Below are 11,687 nucleotides of genomic sequence, written 5' to 3'. Positions count from 1 at the left end.
CTGCTAAAAACTTGAAAGGAGAAATGCTATGTCCGCAGCATTTTCACAACAAATTACAGTGATTAATTGTTATTGATTCAAATTTGAACTTACCACTAAGATTTTTTTTTGCTGTAAAAATGTTGTGGACGTAGCACTTTTCACAACTGAAAACTAGTGGGAATGAATTCTCAAAAATACAAATATTTAAAAAAAGAAAAAAAAAATGCAATGTTAAAAGTTTTTTTTTTTTTGTGGAGAAGTTGGAACACCCTAAATTTGAGAACTACAAGCGTAAAAAACTCTTTTAAAGTCACTGCAAACCCCAAATTGTTTTTGTATTCATAGACCCTGCATAATCCTCTTGTCTGTGATTTGATTTATGCTCTTACTTTTTGAGTGACAATGCCTCCATCCTTCATCCACCGCCTACTCATCTCCACTTCCACTCTCCGCAACACCACCCACCTTTCCTCTCTCCACCTCAACCTCACCCTCCTCTCACTCCACCACCACCACCACCACCACCACCGCTCTCTCTCCTCCACGCCCACTCCACCACCGCCACCACCACCACCACCACCACCAACCTTCCACCCCAGAAGCAAAACCCAACTCGAAACCCAGTTCGAAACATGGGTCCAAAACCTCAAACCCGGGTTCACTCCATCCGATGTCGAGCACACCCTTTGGTCCCAATCCGACCCAGACCTCGCTCTCGACCTCTTCCGCTGGACTGCCTTACAACGTGGCTACACTCACACCCACGCCACCTACTTCACCATCATCAAAATCCTCGTCTCCAACAAGCGCTACGGCCTCGCCGAGACCCTCATCGAAGAGGTACTCTCTGGTGCTTGTGACATTAACATTCCTCTTTATAACTACATTATCAAGTTCTGCTGTGATAGAAGATCGCTCTTTAATCGAGCCTTTGATGTTTATAAGAAAATGTATAATTCCGAGAATTGTAAACCCAATTTAGTGACTTATTCCATGTTGTTTAACCTGTTGCTTAGAAGGTTCAATAAGTTGAATGTTTGTTATATGTATTTGCAATCGGCTAAGTCGTTGTCGAAGCAAATGAAGGCCGCGGGTGTGATTCCGGATACTTATGTGTTGAATATGATTATAAAGGCGTACTCGAAATGTCTTGAGGTTGATGAGGCCATTCGGGTTTTTCGTGAAATGGGGTTGTATGGATGTGAGCCAAATGCATATACTTACGGGTATATACTGAAGGGGTTGTGTGAGAAAGGGAGGGTTGGCCAGGGTTTTGGGTTTTATGAGGAAATGAAGGGGAAGGGTTTGGTTCCGAGTAGTAGTAGTTATATGATTTTGATTTGTAGTCTTGCGTTAGAACGAAGGTTTGAGAATGCGATTGGGGTTGTTTTCGATATGTTGGGGAAGTTGATGGGTCCTGATTTGTTGACTTATAAAACGTTGTTGGAAGGTTTGTGTCATGAAGGGAGGGGCAATGAGGCGTTTGAATTGCTTGATGAATTGAGGAAGAGGGACCGTTCGATGAGTGAGAAGATGTACAAGGCTTTGTTAAATGAATTGCATTTTCTATGTCGTTAATTGACTCAATGTTGCATTCTTCTGAGTTCAATTGAAGACTTCTATTGACTACCACCACATGACAAGTAATAGTACTTATGTAATTCTGATTCACAGTCTTGCATTGGAATGGTGGTTTGAGGATGTGATTGAGATTGTGTTTGATATGTTGGGGAATTCAATGGGTCCTGATTTTTTGACTTACAAAACCTTGTTGGAAGGTTTGTGTCGGGAAGGGAGGGGCAGTGAGACCTTTGAACTTCTTGATGAATTGAGGAAGAGGGATTGTTCAATGAGTGGGAAGATTACCATACTTTATTGATTGGATCACATTTTCCAAGTTGAGAGTAGATTCAATATTTCAGTCTTCTAAGTCATCTGAAGACTACAACTTCATGAGCCAATCAAGCATCTGGAAAGAAATATATAATTTAATCACTGGCTGATTCATCTCAATTTATGAATTTCTGCATCTCAGATTCATATAGTGCTGTGATGGTATGAGAAGTTCCCTGAAGATCTATTCGCATTGTCTTCTGTATGTAGTGCAACATTGGAATCATCCAGATAAGAGCAGTCTTGTGCTGGCTGGTTTTAACAATATATTCTACGTTCTCCAATTTTGATATTGGTTGTTTCATGTAAAATTGTTTTATTTAAATGGATTTTTTATAGTCATTATAGAATCAGGTTACTATTTCATGAAACACTCAAATCAGCAGTGAATGATCTTGGTGCTTATTTTGAAGAACAGAGAAAATAGTTTAATCTTGTCAGGGTAAATAGGTTGCCAAATATGATGTTCAGCGTTTGGAGGGTACAGGGTGAATAGAACTTCTAAACTTTGCTAAGAAAATTTTGCAATCTTCAGGCCCATTATGGAGAAGACATGCTTTATTACATTATTTTTGGTTGGGATTAGAAGTGGAAATAAAGATGATCTTATGTGCTTATTGTTCTCTGGTTATTCCATCTTGCCATACCTTCAGCATTGGAAACTTTGATGATACTCTTTTTGCCAGCACATGACTGTAAGCTATCTTTGCTTATTTCCTTGCTTTGCAACCCTGATTGGATGTTGGGGACAAAACTTAATTGGTTAATTCAGTTTAGAAATCTTGATACCCAGATTGGATGTTGAGTGTAAGTCTTTAGTGGCATTTTCCAATAAAGCATCATTTTCTAACCTATGCAGATAACTAAACTTTACATATCTTCATTCATATCTTATCTGTGAAAGCTATATAAGTTACTTCCAAATGAGCACCAGTTAATGAACTTATATTGATCCTAAGCATGAATAGTTTTAGGGTCAGATAAGTAACATGGCTTCTAAAGGGTAATAACAGGCCATCATTGCACAGAGATTTTTTTTGTGGGGATTAGTTAATGCTATGCAGAATACAAGATTGAAGATGTGTGAGGTATGCTACTACCATTTTAAATCAATTTGAATGTATTAATTTCTCCTTGTTAGCATGTAATGATTAATTATTTTATTCTTATATTGTACCTCCATTTGTATTTAGACTCAGTGCAGGCCACAAGAAAGTGAAATGTGAACCACTACCTGAGGGTATTGTTTCCAAGACTTCTGACTTGGAAATGTGATCATTATGGGGCCCCCTGGATAAAAAAGTTTGCCAATTTATTAGTGGTATGGCCTTGCAGGTTGCATTACTTTAGTTATTTTACCAAAGGGCCATGCAGTTTTTTCTTTCTTTGTTCAGCCACTTTTGCTTTAAGGCAAATCTTAGGATGGAAAATCATCTTACTGGCAAATCTAGGTCAGAGTAGGAGGAATTGTTTTTGCTGCCTTGCTTGTTGACTGTGCACATGAACTGCAGGCACAGAGATATGATTTTTCCATCCTAAAGTTTGCTTGTAGAGGTAATTTTTGAAAAACAAAGTTATTTTTTGGCATGTCTGGATTTCTGTAATTGTATAAGCTTCATAAAGAAATTTATTTCTTTTTTGAGTATATCTCACTCTTGAACTGCACCTGATTGTTCAAGATATTAAGTGAGTGGTTGACGTTAGAATTGTAGCAACTGGAGGCTACAAAAATTCTATTTTAAATAGAGCTTTGTGCTTCAAATGGTGAATTTTTCTTTTTGTTATACAGAAACCTGGTTTTGTAGTTTGAATTGTCAGTGTGTTTTAATTGGTTTTTAATTTTAATGTTTTCCAAGAGCTGATTTTACTTTGTTGTTATATGTACTATGTAGTGATCCTGGCTGTGTGCAGAATGATTTTGTGTGTTGTGGTTTGTACTTTCTTTGGTTTAATAATATATCATGCATATCCAAGTGAGAATTAAAAGAGCAATGCTAGGGACATAATATTTTTCACATCTGCTGACATGACCTGTTGTGATTGAAACATGACTTTCACTTGCATCCACCATTAACACCACTTTTATTATGCACCAATCCCAAGTCATATTCATAACAATTGTGAAAAATGTTGTGAAGAATATTGTGTCCCTAGACATGCTTTAATACATTCTTTTTGGCTGGAATTGGAAGTGGAAAAATTAGGAGAAGATGATCTTATATGCTTATTGTTCTTCGGTTATTCCATCTTGCCATACCTTTAGCATTGGAAACTTTGATGAAACTCTTTTCGCCAGCACATTATTGTAAGCTGTCTTTGCTTATTTCCTTACTTAGCTACCTAGATTGGATGTTGGCACTACAAACAACTTGAGTTTTTTAAACATATTTTTTATTTACTTTCACTGAAAAGATATTGATAGAGCTTTAATTTTCTACAGTTGTGCTGGAGTAAAAGCAAGGAAATTAGCATACTTATTTCCACAGTTGGTATAACTGTTGAAATACGTGTTTAAAAATAAAATTAAAATGTTTCTGTTTTGTCCTCAGCTCTGTGAAAAAAAAAAAGGTAAAAAAAAATTAGATAGGGAAAAAGTAATATTAATGGCTTGATCATCAATGTGGACAAAGTAAATTAACAATTTGTAAATGTTGAAAAAGTTTAAAAATTTTCAGTAATGGTTTGTAATCGTTGAAAATAGGAAGGCCAGGAACTTTATAATCAAAGTTTCATAGAGCATACAATTTCTATGATACATCACAGACTTCACAGTCTATCTCTCTCTCTCTCAAAACTCAGAAATTCCAAACTAAATTTCATAGCTCTCGATCTCGATCATGGAAATTTCAAAGCTCTAGATCTCAGCAATCATGGCAATCACATAGCTCTTCATCTCTCTCGGCGCGGTGGTCTTAGCTCCTCCGATTAGGTACGAATCAGTTCTCTCTCTCTCTCTCTGCAATTACTTTGCCATCAAATTGATTTCACTTTGCTTCAGATTCAATAAATTTACTCTTTTTATCTAGTTTTCAAAACTTAGGGTTTCCTTCTGTATTGCGCTCTCCCTTCAAATTCATCAACTATTAAATTGTTTAACAAATGTTCTTACTCTGTTTGTTTATGTGTTTATATTTGGTGTATAGCTTACAGTTGAGATTGTAGAGGCATAGGCATAGAATTGAAGAGGTCAAAGGCATACTTGAAATCGTTGCATCCACTGGCAAATTTTGGTATAATGCTTTCATATCAAAATTTCAATTCCTTGTTGAAGCATTTCTCTGACTTAAAAAATAAACACACACACACACACACACACACACATATATATATATATATTAAAGCAAATTAAGAATTACAATCAAAAGCATTTTTTTGTTTAGAGAGTTTTGGCACTAGTGCTTCCAATTTTTTTTTTTTTTTTTTTTGTGAATTAGCTAATATAGCTTCATGTTTCTTTGTGCATAAGGAATTTATGAATTATAAGAATTCTTGTGTTAGTGTCCATGTTCTGCCCCAGCCCTGATGTGAACATCAACGCTGATAGCTTCATAGCTAGGCTCCATGATGGTTGGAGGCTTGAGAAGGTGAATTCCATGAGAGAGAAGCAAAAAATGGGCTAGCAGGGCCCATTAAGTGGTACAGTAAAGACCTAAAGATTTGAAAAGATAGGGTTATGATTTTGTTTTTTTATCACCTTTTGGGAACCCATGGAAGAAGATTGGAGTTTGAATTGCGGTTTGCATCATTTGATGGTTTTTTTTATTGCATTAAACGGGGTATGTATGGGTTAAGGTTATGCCTTTGGTTGAGATTCTTGTGATGGTAGCTGAGACACAACTACTGGCTTTGGTTCTTGCTCAGATACAAATGATGGGGAATGAATAGAAGTGGGAGTAGGCTGAGAGGTTTCTTGAATTGTAGGTTGTGATAACTGATAAGTGTGATCTGTAGTGTTAAAAATTGACTGCTCGCTCTCTCTTTCTGCCTTTAATAAATACTAATGAAATAATGGGAATTGTGAAGTGCCCAACTGGGTACTCTTTAAATTGAGTTGAGTGGTCATTGACTAGTGGTGTGTGTGTGTGTATATATATATATATGCTGTCAATGCTGTTCAGGAACTCAGATGGGCTGATTTAAGTCCACCTTTCCTTCTTCCCTTTTTGCAGTCTGATGTAAACCAAGATTACTCTTATGTTAATGAGAAAATCTGATTTCCATTATAAAAAAATAAAAGACTAGTATATATAGGATAATCTTGGTTAAAAATAGGGCTCCATTAAAACTGACTCTGTTACCTCTGTATAAACATGGTTACAAATAGGGCTCCATTAACTTATAATGCTTCTCAAACTCAACTTCAAAATTATCACGATTTGGGTGGAAGGAAAAGCATGGAACACAGAAGAGAAACTGTAATACAACAAATTCGTTCCATTCAGTTTTTTTGGCTTTTTTAATTTAAAATTGAATAAATAAACAATGGAATGAAAAATTTGTAAGAAGTCTCAAGGAAGACATAAGGTCTGGTAGATCTGTGGACAAAACCCTCATATCTTTTTTTCTAATAGTTCACAGATTCCATATTTATTTAGATGTGAATTAATAGCATTTGCAAGATAGTTTACAAATCATGTAAGAAAAATAATATCCACTCTAATCAAATGTGGACATCTTCTAAGTTTTCTTTATGGAAATCCAGAATTTATATGTCAAGAGCTATATAGTGTTTATCATTTGGTTTTCTTTTTCTGAGCTTTGGATAGAATTTGATATGGGCTTCGTAACTTTCTTTCTATTTACCTCTTATAATTCTCAATTTATTATATGAGTTAGTATTGATGCTGATTTTGTGGATTTTGTGTATTTGATCTGAGAGTTTGATGGGGATTTTGAAAATTCTATTCTATGTTTGTGTTTAGCTAATTTGATAATTGAAAATCGGCACCTACATGCTTATAGTCAGAGATAAAGATAATTCCAATACATGCCAGTTCTTGTTGGTTTAGTTGATTGTGGAACTTTAATTGAGAAAGATAAAAAGTCTCTGGTTTTTCTTCTTGAATGAACACACTGACGACTTGAGAGACTTTCAAACAAAGACAAGTGAGTACTAAACAGTGATTTTTAACCGGTTTATTACTGGGACCCCCTTTGGGGGGGTGGTTAGGGTGATTGATCGAATGAAATTCTCATCCTCTAATGTTTTAAACAATCAATTCTTTAAATTAGGTAACTGGATTTGAGAGCTCTTTCAAAAGGGTCAACCTCAACAGAAAAAAGTTTTAGTAACAACTATTTCCATGCTGGCTAACAATCTGTTTGTGCTAAACAGACTGACATGACCATGATTTATGTTGATGACTTTCATGTTGTACTCTAAGGCTGCATTTGGGATGTTCGTTTTATTAGAGAGTTTAATGATTGGGAGACAGATGAAGGGCTGCATTTTCTTTGTATTTTGGGAGCCAATACTCCTCCTATGGATGCTGGAGACCAAATGAGATGGAAATTGAAGCCTAATGGGGCTTTTGACATCCGGTCGTATTATAACAAACTAAGGGATTCTCCCTCGACTGTCTTTCCTTGGAAAGCTATATGGAGAGCAAAGGCCCCTAGGCGAGTTGCTTTTTTTGTTTGGTGTGTAGTTTGGAATAAGATCCTAGCGGGAGATAACTTGAGATTGAGGGGTTTGGATTTTGTGGATTGGTGCATTATGTGCTGTCATTGTGGAGAGACGGCAGACCACCTACTTCTTCATTGTGAGATGGCTTCTCGGTTATGGAGTTTTGTCTTTATAACTTTTGGTTTGCCTTGGGTTATAACTAGATCAATCCCAGACTTGCTTTTTGGAAGGAACGGAATCGGAGGACTTTTGAGGACTTGAATAGCTCCAGTGATCAGATGCTTGGTTCTTTTAGTAGAACTCTTTTTGATTAGTCTCGGGCTTAGAGACTCACGACTAGTGATTCTTTCCCTTCTTTTCTCTGCTCCCTTTCTCTTTTGTAATTATTCTCTTGTTTGGTTTTCCTTTTTGTTGTTTCTCTGTTTTCTTCTTCTTGTTTTTTTTGGGTTTGCTCTATGTTCTTCATGCATAAAGTAGACTTTTGTATATATACCATTCTTACTCATTAAAAAAAAAAAAAAAATGTTGTACTCTAAGTCTATGCTCCATATCAGCAGCTCCCATGTTTAATGATTTCATAGAAATGTACAACATCCTATGAGAAAGATGTTTAATTTGCTAAACAATTCCAAGTAGTCCCTTAATGTATAAACAATATCTCATCTAAAATCCTTCTCAATTGTTGGCTATGTTACTAGATATAACATTTTGTAGTTTGTGTACTAATGGCTGCTCCTGCTTATTTGGGTAGTTCTTCTTCTTCTTCGGTGCCATCTCTGCTGCCACCACGTCCAAGGTCACCACTGGTGTATCCAGATTTGTACGACAAGCTCTGGGAAATGGCTAAGGTTCAAGTGCTTGAAAGAGAGATTGGCTTTCTTGAGGTCCATTTGTTTCATTTTATTGTTTAATTAACTGTGATTATTTAAAATCAGTAAATGGACTCCTTTGTTTTGTTAAATGCTTAACTAATGGATTCTAGGCTATTAGAATTTTCATTGATCTTATATGGTTGTAAACTGGTGAGATTGTGTTTTATGTAATTGTTTCTCTTTATCTAATGACTTCCATGGTCATGAATTAGGTACCGGAAGTTGTCTCTTTTAGTGCACCAGGATAAATGCCCTCATCCTCTTCACCACATGGCTACCCAGCATTTATTGTGGGCACTAGTGGAACTATCATAGCCCTTTGGTTTGCCAAACACAAGTCACATGGTAGCATCAATTCATCATCAACTTATTTTGACATGAGTGGTAGAATATCATATTTGATTTGTGTGTTAACGAATGATCACTCCTTCGGGTAGAAAGGCACCAAGGTTGATTTGTATAGCTTTGGAGTGATTTTGATGGAGCTAATCACAGGTAGAAAGGCACTCAATGATTTTTGCAAATGCATGATATACTTGATATACTTCCATTAAGTCCTCTTGATTTCCAATTTTTTTGCTTGTAATTTTTAATTTTTTTATTCTGTGAAAGTAATATATCTAACTCTTTCCGTGTACAAAGTTTGGGATGAATCCAGTCTTTTCTTTGTTGTTGCTGATATTAGCAGTTGTTCTGGAATGCAAGTAGTTTTTTTACCATTTGTTTAGGGATGTTATGAAACAGAGTTTTGTTGTCCCATGTTTGTGGCAGGCTTTGAAAGAAGTACTTGCACAAATTCGAGTTTGTTCTAGATTAGAAGGGCTGTTACTGAAATTGACATTCCTAAAATAACCAAGGGTAAGCTTTTCTCTTGTTGTTGGGGCACTGCTTGGTTACTTTTTTAAAACAGGGCTTCTGGAAAGTATGTATACTGGGTTCTGAGACAGCTCTGATCCATGGCAGGTGAAGGACTGTGCATCAGCTTTACTGTGTTTTGCAAAGAAGACTAACAGCCCCATTATTTTGGTCATTTGGTACTTATACGTTGTCCAAGTCTGAAAGGAAGCCAACATTTTTTGACATGTCTATCAACCATTTTTCGAGTTGGTAACTTTTGTTTGAGAGTACTCTTTGGGCTGGATTTGCAACTTAAAAAAGTGTTTAGCTGCACATATTGTGAAAAACATTTAGGAAAATATATTAGATGGTATTAATGTAACTGTGTTTATGTTTATATTTTGAATCAAGTTATTCAATTTTGATTAATGTGAAAGAGGGTATCCTTTTTTTTTTTTTTTTATAAAGAAAATACTTTTTCAACGTTTACAAACTATTGATATTTATCTTAAGATACCCTGTATCAATGGTTGAGTGCATGTGAATAAAAGTAATAAGCATATTTTAATCTACATCTATGTGTATATATTTTAACAGTATTTAATAATACTTCAACATTCACTAACTATTGATAAAGGTGTAACATTTTTTTTGACAGTTGCATAGGTTGTAAATAAAATTAAAAAATGTTCTCTGACATAGATTTCAGTGAGGGTTTCCAACAGTCATTTCAACTGTCGAAAATATATTTTACAATGGTTTCTAGCACTTTGAAATGGTTTCAATAATTGAAAATAGTCAAATTTCTTGTAGTGTGGGGACATTGGTCAATTCACTTTAGAAATCTTGATACCTCCTATAGTTTGTATCTTATTGCCAGTTGAAGGTTGCAGATCGTATGATACGTTGGGGTTGAAGATTGTTGATTAGGTTCAAGTTTCTGTTGAATGAACAAGGTGCTTGTTAGTCATTCCCCATTTTTTCCTTTTTTGAATGGATATAAATTATTGGAAAATATATTTGGATGTCAGCACTTGTAACTCTCTCATTGTAATTGATATTTTCATTGGATATATCATATTAGCAATAGGCAGTGCTCTTTTTCCAGTAGGTGACATGCTCATTGGAAGTTGTCATATTGTTCTCGATATCATATGGCTAGGCAATTGAGTTCCAACATTCTTAGGATCATATTATTTCAAGGTATAATCAAATCTTCAGATTCAAAAAAAATAAGTCTTCATTGAAAGCCAAATATATATTCTATATACATGTGGAATGCAAAATCATAGACAAATGATGCCAGGGTTGAAATTCACTTTTGGTGTTTAAAATTGATATAGATACTAATTTTCGTCAAAATTTTAGTTAAAGTTCCAATATTGTAAAATTGATATGGATACTAAAAGTTCTAATATCGTTTTTAAAGAAAGACAAAGTTTGGCTACATACCCTTTTTTTTTTTTTTTTGAGAGAGTACAAACTTGATTATAGATAATGACTAAAATTTTACGTAATATTTTTTTATTAGATGTGAACTTGGACAAATCTATCGTCGAATTATATTTTCTGATAATATTGTCCATATTTGCAAAATTTTTATAAGATCAAAAATTAATAGTTACGTCATTAATCAAATGTTTAAATTTTATATTTTGTAGTCTAAAATTATGCATAAAAAATAAGTTTGTGGATCGATAGTAAATAAAATCTGATTGACACGAAATTTGACATGCGTGTTAAGAATATAAAGAATATGCAATCTAACAGTTAGATTTTTCAATTATGTAGCAATGTTAATCATTTTTAGTGGGATTGTAGTCAACCAAGTTTGTAGTAAAATTGCCATTTAAAAGAAAATTTAAATTCTATTAATTTGATCTTTCTGCCCCTAGTTTTGATGAAAATCACTTATGTGTCAAAAAAGAGTGTGATACACATTAATAGCATAGCATTTTTGGCATTATCATGCTAACAATTTTATTTTATTTTATATATTTTAAAGTACACACGACTCCTATCGTGGGTTATAAGTGAAATGCAAACTCTGCATAATCTAATACTTTAAGCCCTTTTGATATTGTTTTATATATAAATAATAAAGGGATTTGTGTTACACTGAAACCTCAAGGGATATAAGTGTTACATAATTAATAGTTTTTTTTTTTTGAGCAATCATAATTAATAGTTTATACATAAAACAATATCACATAAAGGTTAAGTGTTACATTCAAAATTTCAAGGAAGTTTTGTGTTTTGTTAAGAGAAAACACAGGAGGTTGTATGTATTTTTTTTTTCCCCTTAAAAAATGAATGAAAAAAAATGATAACTGAAGTAATAGTGAGTGCTCATTGAGATCATTTCATTGTCAAGATTTTATTTTAAGGATTAAACAGTGTACAATCCATAAAATACTGAATTCATCTTTAATTTTTTAAATATTTAATCTAAACCTTGACATAAGTCCATTTCAAAT

At 34.4% G+C, this 11,687-nt stretch overlaps 1 protein-coding gene and 1 long non-coding RNA gene across 3 annotated transcripts; both read left to right on the top strand.

Annotated features, from left to right (window-relative positions):
* The first annotated feature begins 323 nt into the window (after nt 1-323).
* Nucleotides 324-2,217, top strand: LOC142618844 (pentatricopeptide repeat-containing protein At3g25210, mitochondrial). Its single transcript, XM_075791877.1, has one exon. The coding sequence runs from the start codon at nt 385-387 to the stop codon at nt 1,558-1,560; it is 1,176 nt and encodes a 391-aa protein (XP_075647992.1). The 5' UTR covers nt 324-384; the 3' UTR covers nt 1,561-2,217.
* A 2,324-nt stretch (nt 2,218-4,541) lies between these two features.
* On the top strand, nt 4,542-9,696 carry LOC142618235 (uncharacterized). 2 transcript variants are annotated; one of them, XR_012841224.1, is made up of 5 exons: nt 4,542-4,804; nt 5,019-5,105; nt 8,253-8,868; nt 9,145-9,231; nt 9,337-9,696. It is a non-coding gene; the product is annotated as an uncharacterized LOC142618235 (long non-coding RNA). The 2 variants fall into 2 exon arrangements; XR_012841223.1 differs by lacking the exons at nt 9,145-9,231; nt 9,337-9,696 and having other exon boundaries at nt 8,253-9,136.
* The last annotated feature ends 1,991 nt before the right edge of the window (nt 9,697-11,687 follow it).

This window comes from Castanea sativa, chromosome 12 (assembly GCF_040712315.1).
Source record: "Castanea sativa cultivar Marrone di Chiusa Pesio chromosome 12, ASM4071231v1".
In the NCBI taxonomy this organism is placed as follows: domain Eukaryota; kingdom Viridiplantae; phylum Streptophyta; class Magnoliopsida; order Fagales; family Fagaceae; genus Castanea; species Castanea sativa.
Note: the sequence above shows the minus strand (reverse complement) of the source record. Positions and strands in the feature narration are given on the sequence as shown.

Bases quoted from the DNA above. Each gene is read 5' to 3' on its own strand.
- LOC142618844 (XM_075791877.1), top strand. From the start codon at position 385: ATGCCTCCATCCTTCATCCACCGCCTACTCATCTCCACTTCCACTCTC.